Source organism: Bidens hawaiensis, unplaced genomic scaffold, assembly GCF_021521415.1.
Source record: "Bidens hawaiensis isolate Kalapana, Puna unplaced genomic scaffold, B.hawaiensis_p1.1 tig00050562_1, whole genome shotgun sequence".
Classification (NCBI taxonomy): Eukaryota; Viridiplantae; Streptophyta; class Magnoliopsida; order Asterales; family Asteraceae; genus Bidens; species Bidens hawaiensis.
The window spans coordinates 1-24,709 of NW_027499050.1; the positions used below are offsets into that span (position 1 = coordinate 1).

The 24,709-nt window shown below is 35.6% G+C and overlaps 3 protein-coding genes across 3 annotated transcripts; 1 reads left to right on the plus strand and 2 right to left on the minus strand.

Annotated features, from left to right (window-relative positions):
• Positions 1–2,346: 2,346 nt before the first annotated feature.
• On the plus strand, positions 2,347–7,681 carry LOC143598595 (putative LRR receptor-like serine/threonine-protein kinase At4g30520). Its single transcript, XM_077076777.1, has 11 exons — positions 2,347–2,522; positions 2,880–3,012; positions 3,277–3,348; positions 3,600–3,743; positions 4,574–4,645; positions 4,757–4,816; positions 4,926–5,026; positions 5,096–5,230; positions 5,596–5,940; positions 6,450–6,829; positions 7,148–7,681. Exons 1-11 carry the CDS (start codon positions 2,414–2,416, stop codon positions 7,499–7,501), a joined length of 1,905 nt encoding a protein of 634 aa, XP_076932892.1. The 5' UTR covers positions 2,347–2,413; the 3' UTR covers positions 7,502–7,681.
• A 3,715-nt stretch (positions 7,682–11,396) lies between these two features.
• LOC143598590 (uncharacterized) lies at positions 11,397–12,455 on the minus strand. The gene has a single exon (XM_077076772.1). It carries the CDS (start codon positions 12,453–12,455, stop codon positions 11,397–11,399), a length of 1,059 nt encoding a protein of 352 aa, XP_076932887.1.
• A 4,240-nt stretch (positions 12,456–16,695) lies between these two features.
• LOC143598591 (uncharacterized) lies at positions 16,696–20,151 on the minus strand. The gene is made up of 5 exons (XM_077076773.1): positions 20,007–20,151; positions 18,024–18,217; positions 17,856–17,940; positions 17,704–17,769; positions 16,696–16,939 (listed from the first exon to the last, which is right to left on the minus strand). Exons 1-5 carry the CDS (start codon positions 20,088–20,090, stop codon positions 16,847–16,849), a joined length of 522 nt encoding a protein of 173 aa, XP_076932888.1. The 5' UTR covers positions 20,091–20,151; the 3' UTR covers positions 16,696–16,846.
• Positions 20,152–24,709: the final 4,558 nt, after the last annotated feature.

Here is a 24,709-nt window from a genome sequence, read left to right on the forward strand (position 1 = left end):
AAGTCGACATTAATGACTAATTTGATGATTAAAGTCTCCTTTCTCATGTATTATAATTAAAGGGATTTGTTTTACCATTATCTAACAATTAACTTTTCTTCTAATTACCATATCCATTCGTTCTAAAAACTTTAATTTACAAGTTGAGAGGTATATGATGATTAAAAACTTTAATTCTCAAGTTGAGACATAACTAATTATTAAACGGGATCATTTTATAAAAGTACCTCTTAATAAATATAAATATCAAAAGAACAATTAAGTAATGTAATATGTAAGACATTTCATTTCCTTTAAGGTAAATTTAATTTTCGTCTTTTACTTTTGTACCAATTTTCAATGGTTATTTTTTACTTTTAAAAATGTTAGGCTTTGTACTTTACGTTCAAAAATCCTCACACGGTTTGTCATTTTCATTAACAGGTCTCAAATTTGTCAGTTAAATCACTGTACACATGAGGGTATTTTAGTCTTTTTTTACTCATACATTTTTTTTAACGATTCATGCATTTATCGTTGTCAAACAGTTTTCTTTTCATACAAATGTCGTGTTCCTTATCTTCGTGTTTCAATGTAACCATCTATATAGATCAAATAATTAAAATTATTATAATACTAGGATTACAACAATAATTATACGTAGTTAAATCCTTTTTTAAAAGGCACACAAATTTACATAAAAGTTTCAATTTATCTCACTCATATATATCATGAATATAAATGTGATTTTATTCTTTTTGAGATCTTTTCATTTTTGGGGTGTTTATTGTTGATTGGAAGAGTACAAGAAATGGAAAAGCAGAGTAGAGTAGAGTAGAGTTGCAGGGAAATAATGATATGGAGGTAATAGATGAGGGTGTAGTTAAGTCTTATCCCATCCACATGATATTGCTCTTCAAATCTATATATCCCATCTTTAGTCACATTCTTGTAAATCCATTATTTGTAGATTTGTTACAATTGTATCTCATATTCAGATTATTTAATTTAGTTTACCAATGTAACATAACATGACATAATGTTAAGGAGTTACAAACTATATATGTTTTATAGGATTTAATAGATTGTTAATGTTCAAATAGTTGATGTTTGAGTTGAGATTTTTATAATCTTACAAACAATAAATAACATCCTAACTACCATTAGTTAATATTTAAAGAAACATAAGGACGTATTTAGTAATATCTCACTTATAACAACCATTTCATCTACGTTTAAATATAATATTAATAATTATATTAAGTTATAAATGATAATAAGCGACAACCATATTTATTCTTCTAAAGCTTTTCAATATGCTACATATTATCTGTAAATAACATGCATAAGTTGATTTTATTGGTGAGAAGGGCATTCATCGAGGAGAATGAACCCGAATCTCCAAAGCACCCCTAACCAATCGGGTTTGGTTCTCGGATAGGATTATAAATGAATTGAACGTTTTGTGCACTGTTTGTGAACCGTTTGACGGGAAGCTTGTTTATTTATGTTTGTTTACATATTAATAACAAATAATAAAATATTATCTTGAAGAGTGATCTACTTAATTGTTTTATATTTGTTCATTTACGTTCGTTTATGTTTGTTTGTGTTCATTTACATTTGTTCATATATGTTCATTTATGTTTGTTTAGTTATATTCATGAACTGTTCATTTAGAATCTAAGTTAACAAGCATGAACATTTTCATTTTTTAAATAAACGAACACGAAGACAAAATATGTGTTTAATTAAGTGTTCGTGTTCATTTAAAGTTAAACAAACAAAGATGAATATATCCTTGTTCGTGTTCGTTCGGTTTATTTACAGACCTACTCTCAGTTATGTATTTCGGTTTCACCGCTAAGAGTTGTAATGTATTATTCAAATTCAAACATTATAGAACAACATACTTTAAAAACAAAGATTAATATTTCTAAAAAAAGTACAATAAAATATATGTATTTCCTACTTTGCCGTGCTTCATAAACATAAAGCTATCAGACCAACAGTGAAAAAAGAAAGCCACTTATTCAAATTAAAGCTATAAAAGAAAGGAATAATAAGCTTATGTTAGCCAAACCAGCGCACTTTAGCCATTAAAGCAACTTAAAAAAGTAAGCTCCATTTAATAAAAATAAAAAAAAAGGAATAATAAGCTTGGCCTTACCAAAAAATAATAATAATAATAATAATAATAATAATAATAATAATAAAATAATTTATTAATTTATTAATTTACACTTTCACCCCCTCAGTCACTCACTGTCACTGACACCTGATTCTCTCTCTCAACACTACAAATATAACTCTTTGCAATTCCACATTTTGTGACACTCATAATAATATTAATAGAAACCTACCTGACTCATATAAACTAACACATTTATTTCATGTTATTATTTTCCCACAACTTCTTCATTTGCAACATTCAATGACCATCAACAACATGCTTCAATATCAAACTCTAGGATTTTCAGTCCTATGTTTTCTTGTTCTGTTTCCTGTTCTTTCGACGTCTTACGAAGCTCGTAATCCAGAAGGTTTTCACTTTTCGATTTCTTGTTTCAGTCTTTGACATATTAAAAAAAGTACTATATGTCTATAATACTGTATAATAATATTAAAGAATGAATATCATTATTTTAAATACTATATCGATATTGATATTAACGTATGTTGTTATATAAATATTAGAAAAATATGTAATTTTTTAAAAATGATTTTTCTATAATTTACCATGTCAGAGTACTCCTGTCTATACTGAGTACTCGTAACTCTCTAATATTTGAATTCTGAAGAGAAAAGCGGACAATATTTTGGCGCAGTTATTTATTTGTTATGTTACATATGATTTGTGTGTGTGTGTTTGATTTGTTGATGTGAAATTGTGTGTGCAGTTGAGGCATTGATTATGATTAGAAGTGGTTTGAATGATCCACATGGTGTTCTTGGCAACTGGGATGAAGATTCTGTTGACCCTTGTAGCTGGGCTATGATTACTTGCTCTCCTGATAATCTTGTCACTGGCCTGTACGTTTTTGTCATATATACACACATATATAATATTAGTTTGAATCAAATACAGATTAAATTAACGTGCTACATGTGTTAACCAAGCAATGTAATTATATATACAACATAGTGTAATTATAGTATAGTGTATATATAATTACACTATCTGATTCACATAGTTAGCACGTTAATTTAATTTGTACGATGGCTTTCCGTGTATAATATATTGTATATACAAAATATTCATTGTTTTATCTAAAACCCTTGTGGGGTTTGCTACAGTGGAGCTCCGAGTCAGGGTTTATCAGGAATGTTATCAGGGGTTATTGCTAATCTTACAAATCTTCATCAAGTGTAAGTCTTATTATTATTATTATTATTATTATTATTATTATTATTATTATGTGTTTTCTTGAAATTATTATTGAAAATGAAAACATTATAGAAAGGTTGATTTGTTGATGATCTTAACAGGTTGTTGCAGAATATTATTATTATTATTAATTATTATTATTATTAGTATTATTATTATTATGTGTTTTCTTGAAATTATGAATGAAAATGAAAATATTATAAAAGAGTTGATTTGTTGATGATCATAACAGGTTGTTGCAGAACAATAATATCTCTGGTGAGATTCCGGTTGGAATAGGGCACCTTCCGAAGCTGCAAACGTTGGATTTATCGAACAACGAATTAACCGGTCATGTGCCGGAGTCGCTTAGTCTTTTAAACAGCCTACAATACTTGTGAGTAATCACTAAAACAGGGTCCATGTGATAGAATGAGATAGGGCCAAGAAAGTCATAGGAGCGGTAAATCATACGGTTTTTAAATCAGGCCTGTATGATTTTATGGCTCGTATGATAGAACGAAAAAGTTATGCGGTGTGATAGGGCCAAAAGAGTCATAGGATCCGTTTATAGTGGTCAAATAAGTCGTATCTTTGTTATTCAAAACGTTAATACGGGCCATATGATTTGGCCCTCATACGACCCATATGATCATATATAGGTGCCAAATCATACGTCTCGTATTCAGTGGTCACGTCTTCGTTGGTCAAAACATCAATAATGTATGATTTCGCCCTCATACAACCCATATGGCCGTTTTTCACTTTACGAGGGCCAATATTTACGGCTCGTATTCAGTGGTCACATCTTTGTCGATCCAAACATCAAAATACGAATCGTATGATTGGGCCCTCATATGACCCATATGGCCATTTTCACTTACTGAGGACCAAATTATATTGTTCGTATTTAATGGTCACATCAGTCATGTGACTCATGTCTTTGTCAAGTCAAAACATCATACATGCTGTATTATTTGACCCTCGTACGACCTGTATGACCATTTTTCACCCTATCATACCGTCCGTATTATGCGTATGTGGCCACTAAAAGTCTAAAACAAACCAACTTTCTCTAAAACTCCATATTTGAAACATGATCTTTGATGGGTCAATTTTAGTTTTCTTTTTTTCTTAAAATTGACTATTCAATTGTTGGATTTCCTTTCTTAATTTGACATTATTTGACCAATGATGTTTCTTTAATATTTGTCATGTAATGAGTAGAAGATTAAACAACAACAGCTTATCTGGAACTATTCCTTTGTCCTTAGCTTCTGTTCCTCAACTTGCACTCCTGTGAGTTCATTTCTTTATTAATATTTTATTTTGTTTAGTCTTTGTCTACTGTTTGTTTACCTGTAACATGTTTGAAATCATTAAATCTTTGACAAATTTTGTTCATTTCAGAGATTTGTCAAACAATAATCTCAGTGGTCCTGTTCCCAAGTTTGCAGCAAGAACATTCAAGTATGTTTGTATGAATCTTTTAGAAACAATTTTTAATTAAAAAAAAAGATTGCATTTTTTTTATTTTTTAATATTAAAAAGATTGCATTTTTGTCTGTTTCTTGAACAGTGTTTTGGGTAATCCTATGATTTGTGGGAGCCATGCTAATCAAGGTTGTTATGGGTCAACTTTACCTGAACCACTTTCTTTTGGGCTTAATTCAACATCAGGTATGGTTTAATAAAAAAAAAACTTTTTTTAAACACAAGTTTCTTTGTCTAAAAATTTGAAATTTGTAGGCAAAGGTAAGTCGAAAAGGGTGGCGATTGCTCTCGGAATCACACTCGGTTGTCTCGTGTTTCTCGTCACGTGTCTTGGAGTTTTATTGTGGAAGAGAAGCAGAAACTTAAAGCAAAGCATTCTTGATATTAATGGTATGTGTGAATTCTTTGTAGTCAAGAGTTCAAAGTCAAACGAGCCCGATTTCGGTTGCGTGTTTGATATTATTTAAATTGGACATGAATTATGTAAACCATGGTTAGATAATTAAATGTTAATGGTAAATGTGTAATATGTATGTTAGTTTTTAACTAGAAAAGTGTAGTTTGACTTTATAAGTTTGACCTTGAAATAAAAAGAAACAAACAAAAATTGACATCCATTATTGATTATTCACATAATCACATGTGTATTCATGTCATGATTGACTTCTAAAGTCAACATATTTAATATGATTTATGTTATTTTAAAACATTTAAATTTTAAGTTTGACCTGAAAAGTCAACATTTTTGGTAACAGATATACCAGAAGAGGGTCTAATGACTTTAGGCAACTTAAAAAGCTTCACATTCAGAGAGCTTCAATACGCAACCAATAACTTCAGCTCAAAAAACATTCTTGGTGCTGGAGGATTCGGTAACGTTTACAAGGGAAAACTAGGAGACGGGACAATGGTGGCCGTCAAACGTTTGAAAGGCGTTAATGGGACCGCAGGAGAATCACAATTCCGGACAGAACTGGAGCTCATTAGCCTAGCGGTTCACCGAAATCTGCTTCGGTTGATCGGTTATTGCGTAACTCCGGTTGAGAGGCTTTTGGTTTACCCTTTTATGTCTAATGGCAGTGTAGCTTCAAGGCTTAGAGGTTTGTATAATTTTTTAGGCCTATTGGATTTTAATAATCCAAACTTTTCATCATTGGTCGGTGCTGAGCCGAACTTTGAAAATATACCACAACAGTCCCAACTTTCAAACTACTGACCGACAACAAGTTTTTCACTAACGGGGTTAGATCTCGTTAGTTTTTGCTGACGTGGAACTGCTTACATGGATTTTTTTTTTATTTCTTATTTTTATTTTGTATTATGTGGATTAACCAGGCAATACTAAATAAAAAATAAAAAATAATCTTTTTTTATGTGCGCGGTTCCACATCAGCAAAAACTAACGAGATCTAACCCTGTTAGTGAAAAACTTGTTGACGACCAGTAGTTTGAAAGTTGAGACTGTTGTGGTATATTTTCAAAGTTCTGCTCAATACTGGCCAACGATGCAAAGTTTGTATTATTAAAATTCAATAAACCAATTTTTTAATATTATCTTTTATTTATTGCATTATCCAAAAGTCAACTATAAAGTCAAACATTATTTCAGGTAAACCGCCATTGGATTGGAATGCTCGAAAGAAAATCGCGATTGGGGCTGCACGCGGGTTATTATATCTACACGAGCAATGTGACCCGAAAATTATTCACCGAGACGTGAAGGCGGCTAATGTTTTGTTAGATGAGTTTAATGAGGCAGTGGTGGGTGACTTTGGGCTAGCTAAGCTACTTGACCATGCTGACTCACATGTGACCACCGAGGTCCGTGGTACCGTGGGCCACATTGCACCGGAATATCTATCAACGGGACAGTCGTCTGAGAAAACTGATGTTTTTGGTTTCGGGAGTTTGTTGTTGGAACTGATAACGGGAATGAGAGCTTTCGAGTTTGGGAAATCGGTTAATCAGAAAGGCGTAATGCTTGAATGGGTAAGTTTGTTTTCATATACAATTATATGATTTTAGATTTTTAGGTACTGAGATAATAAGTCATACAGTACACTAACACTATGTTGGTGTACTGTATAACCTACGTGATAGTAGTCTAGTAAATAAGTAAAAGAAAATAAAATAATTGTGAAAATTACATATTTTGTATTTTAGTTGTAGGGGCAAAATGATCATTTTCAAAAAAGTTAACAGTAGTTAAAAAAAAGTGTGAGCATATGCATACATGACTTGTACCATACAAGTCTTGATGCACAGGGTACAAGACTACTAAATATGCGAAACGTTTTTTTACTCTAGGTGAAAAAGGCGCACCAAGAGAAAAAGGTGGAGCTTTTAGCGGACAAAGAGCTTGGTACCAACTATGATCAAATCGACGTGTTGGAAATGTTACAAGTGGCGTTACTTTGTACTCAGTACACCCCTGCCCACCGACCGCGGATGTCGGAGGTGGTTAGGATGCTCGAAGGAGACGGTTTAGCCAAAAAATGGGCAGCAACACATAATAATGTGAACCATAACAGCCTTAGAAAGACTGGGATGGTCCAAAAACTTGAGGACAATGATGATGACTATACATCAAGCATGCTTGGGGTGATGTTGATGGATGATGACCATGATGCCCATGCCATGGTACTCTCAGGTCCAAGATGAGCATCAAATGTTACATACACAAATAGGAATGTTAGAGAAAAAAAAGTGTAAACATTTGGTGGGGAAGTGAATATATATATTTTGGTATATACAGATTGGTATTTTTATTTTATTATGTCTTTAAATTGGGGTCTAGTTTGATTCTGTATGTTTTACTTGTAGAAAATATATTAGTGGAATGGATATCAGCTGCATTGTGTCATTTTTCTTTTTCTATTAATTATTATTATTATTCAAAACGTATTAATTAAACCTTGAGTTTATTTTGATTTTGACTTAAAATAAACTTCTTTGGAAAAAGAGTTAAAATACTGATTATAACAAGTGAAAGAAATAATAAGATATATGTTTAAAACAAGTGAAAGAAAATTAAGATGAGAAAAACATACCAAATACATGTATTAAATAATTTATATTTTCATAATTTTTAATATGTTAAAACAAGGTAATAAAAGTCGTTAGTGGACCTTAGACGGTCGACTGGGAAGTTGAGAGTACTCGGATATGATAAATATAAAGAAAATGAGTTTTTGAATATTGTATATATATCTCTCTCAAAATAAGCATAATTCACGTAAACAAGGTACCATGGCCGACTCGACGCCTCCTAGCCCGACTTTTGACAGACTTGGAGTACCCTGGCCCAACTTTTGACCAACTCCGACTAATCTTGGCCGACTTGAAGAAAGTCTCTTTAGAAGGGGTCTGAGGACCGACTACTCTCCGCTTAAGCTGACTTTTTCAACATTGATTAAAATACTAAAGAAATCTAAAAATTGCTAACCATTAAATGATATTAATTATTTAATACTATAGAAATAATAATCATGTTTTATTTTTTAAGTCAAATCGGTACGAGTCAATCAACTAGATCCGCAACTGGCTAAAGTTGACCGCTTTTGATCAATTCCGAGTAACTAGAGGCGGAGTTAAAGAAAGTTTGGCATCATACATTGTAACGATTACTCACCTACTCAAGGAGTTCTCAACGTTCTAGACCTACTTTCACAACTAGGGTTGTTCACGAGCCGAACCGAACCGAGCGAAGGCTTGCTCGTTGCTTGGCTCGTTTACAACCGAACCGAACCGAACGGCTGAAATTCGAACCAAACGAAAACTGAATCGAGCCAAAATCGAATCGGGCATTTTTCGATCGAACATCGAGCGATTTCGAGCATTATTTATTTCTTTTTCACTTTAAAATTTTCAATAAGAAACAAGTTTAAAGGTTTGTAAATTATATATGTTATAAATAAATTAGTAGTTTTTAGATAGACGTGTAACAGATTGTAAATTTTTATTAAAATTAAGTTTGAAGTGAGATAAAATGATTATGCAAATACACTTCTAGTATTTTAAAAACTTGAAGGAAACAAATAAAACCATAAAATTGACGAAATAGGAAAAATTTTAAGTGGTTACAAAAATTGTAAATTTATATTTATGTGTTTTGTCTATATATTTATATATTTGTTCATATATAATTATATATAAAATAAATAAATAATATTTGAGCCGAACCGAACCAAGTAGACCTTTGCTCGTTGCTTGGCTCGTTTTCAAACCGAGCGAAAAAATGAGTGAGCATTTTCCGATCAATTTCCGAGCGAGCGGCGAGCGATTTCGAGCGACGAGCGGTTTGGACGGCCCTATTCACAACATTGGTTAGAAATATTTATGGTACTCTTTTTAAAATAGATAAATATATAATATTTATTGTATTTATGTGATGTAGTGGATGTTTTTTGGTGGGGATACGTAACAAATAATAATAATGATGTGCTTTTGTCTCAAAGCTAAAGAATAGAAATTGAAAGCGAAAGGTGGCCGAGACAAGGTTCCCTTTTCCTAGGCATGCCCTTTTGTTCTCACTACTTTTATTTTTATTTATTTATTTTTTTCACAAATATTTAAAAATAATTGTTAAATTAACTTAATACTTTAAGTAACAATCTTGATCAAACTACTAATAAATAAGTTGATTTAGTTTAGGTGATATTTATCATATCCATGTAACCATATTTGTCACACAAAGTCATGAAGTAGATTGATGATTATTGTGATATTAGGTTCTCTTATTCAACAGATAAAGGGTATGCTTAAGTTAGTTGTAACTGTGACCTATAAATAAATATTATTTGAAAATGGTTGTGTCACTTGCGTGTTCTTAGGCAAACGAATATGAACCCCGGCCACAAGAAATCTTAAACCCAAATAATTTGGGACGGATTTTAGGGTATAAGATTGGTTTAAAAAATTTTCGCTGATAGATGTATAAGATTTTGATATCACATAAGGTTATGATCTATTCCAATTGTATGTCATACATTTATACAAAATAAAAGAGAAAAACTAGCCTATGATTAAGTACAAGAATTAGGAAACTCAATCACAATTATGACCGAATATTCACAATGGAATAACCCGTAAATCACTCCCTTCCTATACTCCCTTTCAAGTTGGAGCATGAAGGTTACGAATGCCTAACTTGTCAAGCAATTCTTGTAGTTGCCGTGCTCCCAAAGGCTTCGTGAACAGGTCGGCAATTTGAAGCTTTGTATCAACGTGCAACGGCATTATGTCTTTAGACTCGACTCGTTCTCTTACAAAGTAACAATCCATCTCTACGTGTTTGGTTCTTTCATGGAATACCGGGTTATTGGCAATGTGTTTAACAGCTAAGTTGTCACAAAATAGTTTTGTAGGGTTATTTTGTTCATTGTCCAATTCCTTCAAAAGCCATCGTAACCAAAGAATCTCACTCAGTGGTGGCCATCGCGCGGTATTCGGCTTCCGCCGAGGAACGTGATACAACTGACTGTTTCTTTGATTTCCAAGACACGGGTGCTCCTCCTAAGAGTAATAGATAGCCACTCCTTGATCTTCTCGTGTCGGGATATCCAAGCCAATCGGAGTCCAGGTATCCTATCAAATTTACTCCTCCTTCATTTGGCAGCAGTATACCTTGACCCGGAATTGCCTTTAGGTACCTTAAAACTCGTATGGCTGCCTCCATGTGGTTTGCCCGCGGATCGCCTACAAATTGACTTAGGACATTAACCGAGTATGTAATGTCTGGTCTAGTTGCTTGCAAGTACAGTAACCTCCCCACGAGTCTTCGATACTTGCTTGCATCAGTTCTAACTTCTTCATCATCCTTTGCAAGTTTAGTATTTTGATCCATAGGAAAGGTACTCGGTCGGCAGCCCATCATGCCGCTGTCTTCAAGGATGTCGAGGACGTACTTTCGCTGATTTAAGACCATTCCTTCTCGGGTACGGGTCACTTCTATACCCAAGAAATATTTTAGAGGCCCAAGGTCTTTAATGCTAAACTTCTCATTGAGAAAAATCTTTGTTTCTTTGATTTTATGAACATCGTTTCCCACAAGAATGACATCGTCAACGTATATGAGAGCTGCGACAAAGGATCTATCAGTCTTGAATATGAATAAGGAATGATCGGCTCGAGACTGATTAAAACCGATTTGTTGTAGGGATGATGTGAACTTTTGATACCAATTTCTTGACGCCTGCTTTAAGCCGTAAAGTGATTTTCTGAGTCGGCACACTTTGTTTTCCTTTCCCTTTTCGAATCCTTGTGGGATCTTCATGTAAACTTCTTCGTCTAATTCGCCATGTAAGAAAGCATTGTTGACGTCGAGTTGGTTGATGACCCAATTCCTTTTTACTGCCACTGCGAGAAGCGTTCTAAGCGTAACCAGTTTTGCTACGGGGGCAAACGTATCATGGAAGTCGATTCCTTCCATTTGTGTGAACCCCTTTGCTACCAACCTTGCCTTGTATCTCTCGATTTCTCCGTTTGGCTTATACTTTATCTTGTAAATCCATTTCGACCCTATAGCATGTTTGCCTTCAGGCAAATCTTCAAGGCTTCATGTACCGTTTTGCTCCAGAGCACAAATTTCTTTCTTCATTGCCTCTCTCCAATTTGCATCCGGTATGGCTTGATTAAAAGTCTTGGGCTCATCGTTTGAGTCGATGGCCGCCAATAAAACTTTATGAGAATTAGTAAAGTTTTTATAAGTGATAAAATTAGCAATCGAGTGTACCATAGAGGAATCTTGATTGGAAACAGGTAACGTCTGGTCTATGGATGGTGGGAGATTAACGATGTAATCGTTGAGATGACCTGGTCGAGATCTATGTCTTCTTTCTCTTACCGGTTCCGTTTCATGAGAAATTTCTGTTTCTACTTCAGCCTGGTCATTTATTGTTTGAGTTTCAAGTTGGGATGGATTGGACTTAGTTGTGCCATGGTCACTTGGCCCATTAGAAGTATCATTTGAGTTGGACTCAGTATCATTTGAGTTGTGGTCATTAGTTGGGACATCTTCAGCCTCTTTATGATCACTGTTTGGCTCATTTTCACTATTGTGATGTTTGTTTGTAATTGGTTCTAGGTGTGTGATGTGAAACCAAGGTGGTAAATCAAAGATTTCGGGTTCTTCATCATTGATGTGAAAATTTATCTTTTCATGTGGGAACACTGTCTCAACGAATTTCACATCTCTTGACACTACCATCTTTTTGTTTTTAATATCAAACACCTTATACCCCTTTGTCCCATGTGGGTAGCCTAAAAATATTCCTGGTCTTCCTTTTTCTTGGAACTTATCGCCTTTTGTTTCGTTGCTTCGGTAGGAAGCAAGACAACCAAATATTTTCATGTGATCATAATTTGGCTTTTGGTTATAAACGAGTTCATAAGGCGTAATGTTGTTAATGGATTTAGATGGTAACCTGTTTATTATGTATGCGGCGGTTAGAATGCACTCCCCCCAAAAGGTTGATGGTAAATTTGCTTCAAATTTTAATGCCCTTGCGGTTTCGAGTAGGTGTCGGTGTTTTCGCTCGACGACGCCATTTTTTTCCGGGGTGTGGGGACATGTGGTTTCAAGCAAGATCCCTTCTTCACTATAGAAAGTGGTCATTCGGTTCGAAGTGAACTCCCCACCGTTGTCACATCGAACCCTTTTGACATTTTTACCAAATTGTGTTTGATCATTTTATGGAAGGCAATTAAAATATCACTAGCATCCGACTTATGCTTCAAAAGAAAAACCCAAACGGATCGACTAAAATCGTCGACTATAGTTAAGAAATAGTTTGCCCTAGTCAAGGAGGGTGTGCGATACCTTCCCCATATATCGCAATGTAAAAGTTCAAAACACTCATTTGTCTTAATGAAACCGATGATAAAAGGTAATTTAGTAAACTTTGCCTTCATACATGAATCACAAACATCATTATTTGATTTTAAAGAAACGAAATCTAAAATTGAAAGTTTACTGTGTGACGCATGTCCCAAACGTAGATGCCACATGTTATTAGTAACCGCCATAGCCATTCTTTCACATCCCATCATCCTCATCCGGTATAGACCTTGTTGACATTTACCCGTTCCAATCAATTTCCTCGAACTCAAGTCCTGCATGACAAAAAAATTGGGGAAAAACGTTACTGCACAACGAAGATCTTGGGGTAAACGACTGACGGATAGTAAATTGCAAGTAAATTCCGGAACATATAAGACATTTCGAATTTTAGTTCCGTTCGGCAAGGTGCAAAAGCCTTTTCCCTTAACGGGTATAGAGTCACCGTTAGGTATGGTAACAGGCAGTTCATGTGTTGCTTCCATGTTCCCATGAAACAAATCAAAATTGTGAGTTATATGCTCGGTGCAACCCGAGTCTACAACCCATTTGTTACCTTCATACAATCTACCTGCCATGTTTGTCATAGGATGGTTTACTTCAACATTGGATGAATTGTTCACAGTGAACATGTTGATGAATTGCTTATATTGTTCATTGTTCAAACCCGGTATCAGGCTTGATTCATTCTGAGACGCTTCATTAACTTTAGAGCCTGTTTCTACATGCGCCGCTTTTGCTCTCCCCTTTTCCGGCTTTCCTTTCCCGGGCCACCATTCTGGATATCCTACGCGCTTGAAACACACGTCACGGTTGTGCCCGTCTTTTCCGCAAAAGTCACAGTGCCCTATCTTGTCGCTATTGAGTTTCTTGTAGGCTTTGGAACCTGTTTGGCTTTGTGTAGCAGCAGCAGCCCCATCTTGCTTCATAAAAGCTTGAAACGCAGCAGAATCGGTGCTCGTTTGATTCCCAGTGGTCACCGCCCTTTGTTGTTCATCTTCGTAGACGAGGCGATACACCTCTAATAAGGTAGGAATAAGTTTCATGGCAAGTATCTGGGTTCTGATGGTTGAGTACTCACGATCGAGTCCAAGAAGAAACTCATATAACCTTTCTTTGTCTCTTGAATCGGACATTTTCTTGCTTATTTCACACGAACAGCCGGTGCATGAACATCTTGGGATCGGGAAAACGGACGTTATCTCATCCCATAATGCCCTCAGCCTCGTGAAATAGGCGGACACAGATGTTCCCTCTTGTTTAGTCATCGACAGAAGTTGTTTCAATTCATACGCCCTTGGGGCGCTTTCCTTTCCGAAGCGATCTTGCAAGTCGCTCCATATTTCTTGGGCAGAAGTAGCGTATTTCACACTAGTTCTTATTTCTTTTTCCATGGCTGTGTTCAGCCATCCCTTAATCATAGCATCGCAGCGTAACCACGCCATATGATTAGGATCAGTCTTTTCAGGCTTCTTCAAAGTTCCATCAATGAATCCTACCTTAGTTTTAGCGAATAGGAAATTCTCCATCTCTTGAACCCAGTCGAGGTAGTTGTTATCATTCAAGGCTTCGTTCACGTGCATTTGCCTTGTGTAGTCTGAAGGGTTAAGATAACATGGGGAAGTGTGATCGGCAGCAGGTTGCTGTTGTTTGTTTGTTTCGAGTCGCTGCCGGCCATTGTGATGAACGAATAGCGGTTGTGCTAGGGTTTTGAGGTTTTTTTTTTGTTTGAGCGGATTAGTAACCACGCTCTGATACCATATAAGATTTTGATATCACAAAAGGTTATGATCTATTCCAATCGTATGTCATACATTTATACAAAATAAAAGAGAAAAACTAGCCTACGATTAAGTACAAGAATTAAGAAACTCAATCACAATTATGACCGAATATTCACAATGTAATAACCCGTAAATCACTCCCTTCCTATAAGATGGGTATGGTATTAGGTTATATCCAACACATTTACCCGGGTTACACACCTAAACATTTAACTCACTAATTTTTAATTTTTATATTCCTAATTTTCTTTGGTATTAAATAATATAAACATAATTCCATAAGAGATGCATTTAAAAATCTTAACAACATCATTTAAAAAAAAATAATGGGTATATCAGAAATCTGTGGATATACGAGTAATTACTCGACACACGCTACATATATTGTGTTGGGTATGAGATTGAGGGTTACTAATACACATCTCGTTGTCATAGTAACTTTTAGTTGTCTTAACTCTTAAGTCATCAATACTCCAAAGTATATTTACAACTTTATCTTTTTAAGTCTTAGATTTAATTTAAATTACAAATTTTAACTTATGTCACACCAGTCAGTATCACTTTCACCAACAAAGCCAAACAAAGTTAAAAGAGATGTTTTGGAGATAAATTTTTGCTTTTAACCTTTCATGACTTTTAGTATGGGGGTAGAATGGGAATATTTTGCCAATTGTATGATCCTTCCAACTCCCTTTTAACTTTGTTTGCCTTTGTTTGTGAAAGTTATACGGAGTGGTGTGACATAAACTAGAATTTGTAAATTCAAATTAAATTAAAGGGTTTAAAAAGAATAAAGGTATAAATATACTTTTGAGTTTTGATGTTTAAAGTTTATACATCACAGGTGCTTTTAAAAGATGAAAGTCACCTAGAAGACATATTGAAATGATTGTAATGTTATGAACTATTTTACTTTTAAAAAGTTAATTATTGTTCTGATGATATATCTTATGATCATGGTTATTAAGCTAACTAAGCATAATGCAAAGTTAAAATGTCTAATAACACTCTATTAAGCCCGAACAATCAGACCCACTAACATTGTTTTGGGCTATTTTAGTCAGGCCCAAACCCTTCATGATCAATTTTGGTTTAAGATTAAGCGACTCATAACTGAACCTAATTAACATGTAAAACCGATTAACCATAAAATACCGGTTATCATTCTATGATTAGCCAAATCCAAACCGAACTACCCATAAAACCGAACTAAAGTTATAAGGTTCAGTTTATTTCTATGAAAATCCAAAATTGTTGTTCGGTTTTGTTTATACCTCATTAGAAAACCAAACTGCAACAAACCAAGCCAACCATGGAACATGACAAGCAGTAAACTTGTTAGAATGTTTTCCATCGGATTTATAGCCCGAATTATTGTTTTTGGTCAAAAGTTTCAGGGCAAATTAGTTAATACGTAGTTAACTTAGACCAAAAGTTCAAAGCTCAAATTAGGGGTGTGCGTGGTACGGGTTGGTGTGGTTTTCGGCAAAAACCAAACCGAAAACCAAAACTTCGGTTTTTGGAGTTTTTGGACCGTTCAGTTTTGAATTTTTCGGTTTTCTTTTTGTTTCTGTTCGGTTTCAGTTTTTTCGATTTTTGCCATTGAGCCTGAAAATTTTAGGCCGAAAAAAATTTGGCAAAAATAAATAAATTTAGGTATAGATAATTTTGTTAATTGTTAAATTATAGACTATTATACATTTGACCAAAAATATTTGAGTTACATATTTATTAAATTCTTATAAATTACACAATACAAAATACAAAATACAAAAAAACAAAAATTTAGAAATTCGATTCGGTTCGGTTTTGACTACATGAAAAACCAAAACCGAACCGTTAGTTCGGTTTATATAAAAACATAAAAACAAACCGTCGGTTTTTGTTTCGGTTCGGTTTTTTCAGTTTGAATTTTTCGGGTTTTTCGGTTTCTTGCACACCCCTCGCCCAAATTCATCAATAAACTGAAAGCCAACACATAATCATATAAAACCCAACCCATGTGTAAAACCAAACGTCGAAACCGAAGTTCCGATTCTGCTTCCATTTGAGCCTAAAACCGACATATGAACACCTCTACTAACAATAGGATCCATTATTCAAAGAAATAAGTTGTTTCCACTCTCCATCATGAAAACAACCCAACTGTGAGCAAACAATGTGATTCTTTTAACAAGACCAAAGCATTTGAGTAGAAAGTTTAACACCAACCAACCTCCTATAAAACCATGTGACTCAAGACCGAACGGGTTTTTTAGTATTCCTTTCGGTAAGTTAACTACACCAATCAATCCCCAAAGTCTAAAACAACCAAATATCTTATAACTCATGGGCATATCGTTACAACGAAACTAAATCACCCAGAAAATGTTACCAAATCTGAAACTACCGACCTTTTGCTTTGACAAATTTGCCCCTGGAGGCTTTCTTCTCCATCTTCTCTCTTTTCTTCCGAGTCTTTTCATCCTCTTCAACACCCTGTTAATTGGTATAAAGTAAAAACGAGTGAAAATCATGCATACCAATCCAGTTTCATAAACGGGTCAAAACAGGTACTCTATACGGGTCAAGCAGGTTGACCCTAAAAACTTTTGTCCAAAATTTATATAATGTTTAACTAGTAGTCTGTTTAGTCGAGGTGATGCATGGTTGTAGACATGCAAACAAACCAAACGTTCAATGAACCGTCCGGCGGGAAGTTTGTTTATGCTCATTAATCAATAAACGAACAAACATGAATACGTGTCTCGTTCGGTCATTTATGTCCGTGAACATTAGTTTACGTTTTGTTTAAGTTCATTAATATATAATTATATTCATTTAAAAAATATTTAGGCCCGTTTTACAAATTAGTTCAGTTTTATGAAATTAAAACAATATAGTCTAGTTTTATTAATTTTTTAAGCATAAGTGCATAACATACTGACATTCACGTTTACTTCTAATTGGTATTTTCTTGGTTATGTTAGTCATCTATGTTCAACTATCTCCGTTCGTTTATACTATTAACAATCAAACACTAGCCATTCGCTTAACCGTTCGTGTTCGATCTTTTGATCAATTAAAGTCAAAAAAACGAACTTGAACATGCCTCTTTTGTGTTTGTTCGTTCGTTTACAAGCCTACATAGTCCGGTCAGGCGACAATTTTTTTGCAAAATTTATAAATTGTTAATAACTAACATTCATTATCAATATAGATATATAATTTCAGTAGTCATCTAATTTAAGTACAAAACATACCTCGGAACCTTGAGGAAGAAATCCCTTAACCAAACCCCATCCCTTGTAAACTGCAAATGCTGGTATCTGAAAAAAAAACAATTCAGTAATTACTTAAAGAAGCTTCTACAAAGACAAGATTACGGAAAACAATAATCACACAAGCATCATACCACCGCATATATCCACCAAAACTTCCCAGATATGATAGATGTGAGTTGCACAAAGCAAGTAATGTAGATAACATCATGTAGGTATCTGCAAACAAAATATAAACAAGATAAAGACTAATACACCAATGACAAATAATTACTAAAAAAAACTAAGTTAATAATACACACCCGCAAGCTCCACCAGTACTCATATCAAATCCGCCATCTAAAAGATCACCGTCATCAGTATAGGTAGGTTTTGCCATTGATGCTAGTTGATTATAGCAAAGATAATATGCGAGTGAAGTTAATATTAATCCAATCCAATGCAGCCATGTAAAAGTTGAATAAAATACCCCTGCCCTTAACACAAGAAAAATGACCTACAAAATATCATATATAAGACATTTATATGCAGTACAAGTATGTACATAAACAAACAAGGAAACGTGTATAAATATCATCAATGATCATCATTTTATCAATGGATCACTTATGAAGACACACTAATTAAAGAGTTGCAGCATGCATATAAGGACTGTAAACGAACCAAACTGAACTGAACAAGACCTAGTTCATGTTCGCCCGTTAAGCTTTAACTGGACTAGTGAATGGTTCACGAACAGCTAACCGAACAAAATCTCTTGTTGGTGTTTGTCTGTTAAAGAAACTAATCTGTGAACGGTTCACAAACACAAACGAACTGACAAAGATGAAAACAAACAATGTTTTATTTGATTTGACTAACCGAGAGTGGTCAGTGTCAACGGTTCGGTAATGCTACCAAGATTGTGTTGGTGTTCTTTTAACATTCAAATCCATATGTTAAATTTACATATGAGTAAACTGAGGTTTTTGTCCATATGGTTTGTCCAAATCTGCAGTTACGTGAGGGTTGGGGTTTATTTGGGGAGAAAAAGGACAAAACTGCCCCTTACGTGAGGGGTTTAACGAACAGACTTACCGGGGTTAGTGGGGTCGGGTTTAATTTCAAGTGAAATGAAACCATAGGAACGAAAATCGCAAATTTGTAACTATTGGACTAAAACCGCATATTTAGACAAATCACATGAAAGAAAACCGCAGTTCACTATTTACATTAAACTAACCACATACTACTGATATGCGTGTGTGTCTGTTTTATAGTTAACAATTTTGCTTAGATCTATATGATACGATTCAAAAGGTCATTAAAAAGTATTAAAAACCTCTAATTAACAAGCATTAACGAAAACAAACACATTATTAAATGTTCACGAGCACAATTGAGCGAATGTGGGCTCTGTTTGTGTTTATGAAACAAACATAAATGAAACAGTTCCACGAACCGAACGTCTGGTTCATTTACAGCCCTAGATCCAAGTTTTTGTCTAGATCTCCAAGTTGATGTTTAAAAGGTATCAAATAAGCATCTCTAACAGAAGCTTTGCAGCATACATGTAAGCAGAGCTGTAAACAAACCGAACCAAACCTAACAAGACCTTGTTCATGTTCGTCCGCTAAGCTTTTATTGGACAAGCGAAAAGTTCATGAATGGACAAAAATGAAACAAACAATGTGTATTTGATTTGACCAGCCAAGAATGTTCAGTGTCAATGGTTCAGTCCAGCTACCAAGTTCGCGTTGGCGTTATTTCAACATTCATATTCATATGTTGATTTTACATATAAATTAATAACACGATAATCATATATATTTTTGTTTTATAGTTAACAACTTTGCTTAGATCTATATGATAAGACTAGAAAGGTCAATTTTAATTAACAAACAAACACATTATGAACGATCATTTAGTTAATCAAAAGGAATTCCGTTCATTTAAATGAACGAACATAAACATAACAGTTCACAAACCGAACGTTCAGTTCGTGTACAGCCCTAGATTCAAGTTTCTGTTTAACAATTGATGTTTAAAAGGTATGAAACAAGCATCTGTAACTGATTCTGTTAGTAGCAGAATGCACATTCATATGTAATAATTCTAGTATTCGTGTGCACGACTGAGTTGACTTTCGAAGCTAACAAAGAACAATTTCAAAGCTAATTCTAGTATTCGTCTTAATTATGATATACATCGATGATATCGAAGTTGAATTAAATAGCATACACTAATCAATTTGAATCAAACAATAACAATTTTGTAAATGTAAGAAGGTATTAAGATATTATTACATTGGAAGCGATGATGAGACGAAACAGATTGTTCATGTGGCGAGTGTTCTCTTCCCGTCGTTTCTTCGCACCTTGATTCGCCATATCCTCCTCAACGATTGATTGATTGATTGACTGATTGAAGGTGAAGATATAATAATAATAATAATAATAATAATAATAATAATAATAATAATAATAATATGTGCAAATTGAAATATGTATTAAATTGTTCCAATAAAATTTTATTTATTTCTACTGATGAAACATAGATATTACATCAATATAGCAGGTAGGCGGGCAACAAGCTGCGCCGCCACCCCTTTCTGAATTGCAAACCCTAACCTGCTAAAGACATACCCCTGCCCCTTTGGAGTCGACACATTGCTATGCACAACCTGTTGGACCCTGGTTAGAAAACGGATAGCTTCCGGTGCCAAGGAGCCAAATGTATCAAAAGCCAGAGGGACAAAAACATGTTGGTTCTCTTCGCAGGCTTTAGCATGTTTCTCCACCTTCTTCGTTTCAGCCCTTTTTATTGCTTGCCCAGCTACAAACCCATTATCCCTCAAACCAGCTAAGGGAGATACCCCTGTGAGGTCAACACAAGCGTGTTTTCCCCCGGCCCAACCAAAGACGAGCAAATCTGCCGGTCATAGAGTGGATCTCCCTTCCGTGGGGTCTCTAAGGAAGTTTACGGGGGCTTCCTTTTTAGCTGATATCCCAGCTCGCCTTAAGATGTCCCAAAGAACGTCCCGCACCCAATCATGTCGGTATTTGAACCCAGGCATCTCCTTGCAATGAACCGCATGCTCTCCGAATTTATCCAGGCAGGCCTTACGGCAGATCGGACATGTTTCGTCTTCGGGGTACATTGGGACCATCAAACGGTACTTAAGAATGGCCCTATACTCAACCGCAGACATGCTTTGGCCCAAGCCATCAATCGGGATAACGGTCAGAAAATCTTGGGCATGAGGACCTTGTAAGCATTCAAAAACCGCCTTCTGTCGGGGGGACAATCCAAAAACTTCTCCCAGGCTCTGAGCGATTTTTCCAAAAAGGGCATTCGCCAAAGTTTTTTGAGGCTTTGGTGGGGCGGTGTCCATATTAGAGAAACCGCCAATGTCAAAGTCTGGGAGAGCGCCATTTAGGCGTTCCAGGGCCTGCACGTAGTTTGGGTCCAGGTCGACAACTCCGCTATTCCTTAAGATGTGATTCTGTAGCTTCCAAGACTGAGCCCTCGACGCTACAATAGCGTAAACCCCGACATCATGAGCCGAAAGAAGGCCTAAACCCCCTAAGCGCATCGGTAAAGATGCAAGTCGCCACTGAAGATCACCAAAGAACGGGCCTCCACATACAACTATGTCTTCGATGGCTTCTCGTAGCCCCTTATCAAAACAGGATACCGCATCATCCATCATATGGGGGTGGCATGTTCGTAACCCAAAAAGCAACTTAGCAACCCCCATGCAAGACCTAAGCAGGAGGAGTTCGCTCTGGGGATCCCTAAGGCAAGGTAAGAGTTTCATAAGATCAACCGCACGAGATGCTCTCCGCCTCGCCAACTCCTTAATAAAGTAGGGATCTCGACTAACAGCCCCTCCAAGGAGCTTTACCCCTCTCTCTGGTCTACCAATCCCACTAGGGAAGAGCCCATCTTTGACTTTCACCCCGTTACACGTTGGCCAAAAAACCTCGGTTTTCTTAATATTAAGTTGCAGCCCCAATGATGGCCCTTCCGAGTTGATAATGTCTAGGGCTTTAGCGACTTCGTTGGCACCACCAATAATAGTCCCATCATCCAAGTACCAAGCATGAAATGGGAGGTTACAGTCATTTTGTACCCGGAGAACAAGAGGGTGTAATGCTAAGGCAAAGAGGAGGGGCCCAAGGGGGTCTCCCTGCTGAACCCCAGTAGTAGCCCCTATACAGTTATCATCAACGTACAACCTAGCCGGCTGGGCATAAAGGAACTGGACCCATAGATAGATAGACGGGCAATGATGATGAACCTCTCGGAGAAGGGCTGTGCGGTCGACCATATTGAAGGCGTTGGAGAAGTCCACGGTAAGCATAGCTAAAGAGCCGTCCGCGTGAAAGGAGTTAAGAAACCGGTTCGCGCTGTGAAGCACCGCCTCTGCCCCATTAGGGGTCCCCACCCCAAACTGAAAGTCCCCTAAATACTGAGCCATTTCCTTCCCAACCATCTTCATAGCCACTTTAGAAACCAACCTACGCCAGATAGCCCCCACAGCAATGGGCCGAATTCCATTATCCGGCTTTAATAAAGGGGTAAGGGGGGCCGAAGCAATAAACTCAGCGAGCACCTTGGGGCACAGACCCCCTAGCCATAAGTTGACGACTTCAGTGATGGCTGAGAGCAGACCCACGGAAGTCACTGATCCCTCACCACTAAGAGCGTCCAACAAGTGTTGCGCCCGCAACCCGTCTCTCCCGCATGAGGTCCCTTTAGGAAATGATAATAATAATAATAATAATTGTAAAACCCTAGACCAAGACTTGGGAACAGATAGATGCGGATTGCTGAGCACTCACCTACTTGAGTTGGAAGTTAAAAGCATACTAGTTAGAACCACCACCTACCATTTTTTATTTTTTGGAAGTTAATACAAGAGAGAGAGGTAAACGTGTCGAGCTCGAGCTGGTTTTGACTTAAGGGCAATGTTGTAAAAATCGCTAGTCGGGCCATGTGATAGGGTTTAACGATTAGTCGGGATTAATGTATAATTTCAATTGTATATATACACGCACGTATTTTTATATATAATGTTCAGTTTTATACATACACAAATACATCAACATCATGGCTGTAAATTGGCTGGAATCTCGTCGGAAACCGTAATTTTTTGTTGAAACCTTGTCGGTAACAACCGATTAAGTATGATTAATCTTGAGTTTGGTCGGATTTGATCATTGGTTAATTAGTCCAAAGTTAATAAGTGGGGTTGGGACCGGTGATTAATCAGTAATTAATCGACGTCTAACCGGGAATTTTATAACACTGCTCGCGAAAGCTCAAGCTCTTTTTCTAAACTCGACTCATTAGTGGGTTTCTCAAGCTAAAAAAATGTATGCAATTGTTTGAGTAGTGTAACATGTAATCTTGTACAAGGTGTTTATTTATTTTAAGCAAAACTACACAAGTGTAACATTCACACTGCTAACTCCTTAAACAAATTTTTTTTACCAAGTTCCTAATATTCTATTATTATCAGTTATTTGACAATCACCATACAGTATCTTGTGAATTGCTATTATATATTCACTCATATAATGATCTTTTCGGTCTTTCGGATTTTAACCTCACAACCATTTAGACAATAATGCAAGGCTCGTATTTTCACGCCTAGCTAGTCTCGAATTTCAGGTTTAGTAGTCGATTCCACGACAATCCAATGTATATTTTCTTTTTTGCTCATCTCCACCCCCAACTGCTAATTACAGTTTTAGGGGCTTTGAACACGTTAAAAAATAATAGTGATCGACTCAATAACGACTTGACAAGCATTGATTTTTTCACCAAAAAATACGTTAATCTTTCCACATGTTCAGCTTACTCTTAAACTGGTTCACAACGAGTCTCCATTTCCTTTCAAGATCCATCTTTACCCGATGGCTGACCAAGAAAGCTAAATAATAAGAATGACGCTTCATGTTAGAATAGCCTATCCAACAACCAATATTGTTACCTCTTGTCTTTCACCCTCGCCCATACAGTTTACTTTTTGACATATATTTGTCCTAAATTTGGACATAATGTAAAAACACCCTAGGACTCTTGATAGATTCAATAAATTCATGTTTGATCATTCCCCACTCCCCAATATGATTGAGCATCGTATTGTATGCGCACATTGTATGTGATATTGTTAAACTCTTAAGCGTGTGTAATGAAGGTATAATTGTATAATCTTGTATTATATACTTCATTTATATTACATAATACAACCTCTAACATATACTAATCACGTTGTATCTAACAGATATCTTAGGCCCGTGAAATTATATCTTTGTGAATTGATTCTTTGCCTTTTTTTTATTAATAACTTTGGTCAAACCCATGTGCCTCAAATCATGCCAATATGCCACGGATTAATAATGAAAATGCACTTTAAAAAATAATAATCACATGTGTTGTGCATGTTACAACTTTCGCTTAATATAATATATAGGTTAATGTGATGTCAAATTGACTTATTTTCCTACCCTGAAAACCTATTTATTAGAAGTAACTCTATTCTATTATTGTTTTTTTTAGGATTATACATGTATACAACCTTATTATTATTATTATTATTATTACTACTGCTACTACTTTACTGTAATATAAATAACAAATTTGGTGTCACAAGTGGCCTATGACGGCACCGCATTAGTTAATGAATTTTGATTTTAAGTTCAGTTATCATAATAATCATAATAGAAATTGACTAAACGCTAATATCTTCTAATTTCAGTACCATAACAAACCTGAAAAAAATCAACCGAGTTTGTGTAGACTCGCGTCTAATTTAAAGCCCATGACCGAAAACGCTCGGGCTTTACCAATGCGCAAGTTTACCAAACAACCACCCTCCCCAATTGGTCGTTGATCCACCTCAACTTTTATATTTTTTTTTCGTTTTTTAGTTCTAGTACCGTAACATACGTAATCAAAACCGACCGAATTCGTGTCAAGTTACCGTTTTAATGCTCGG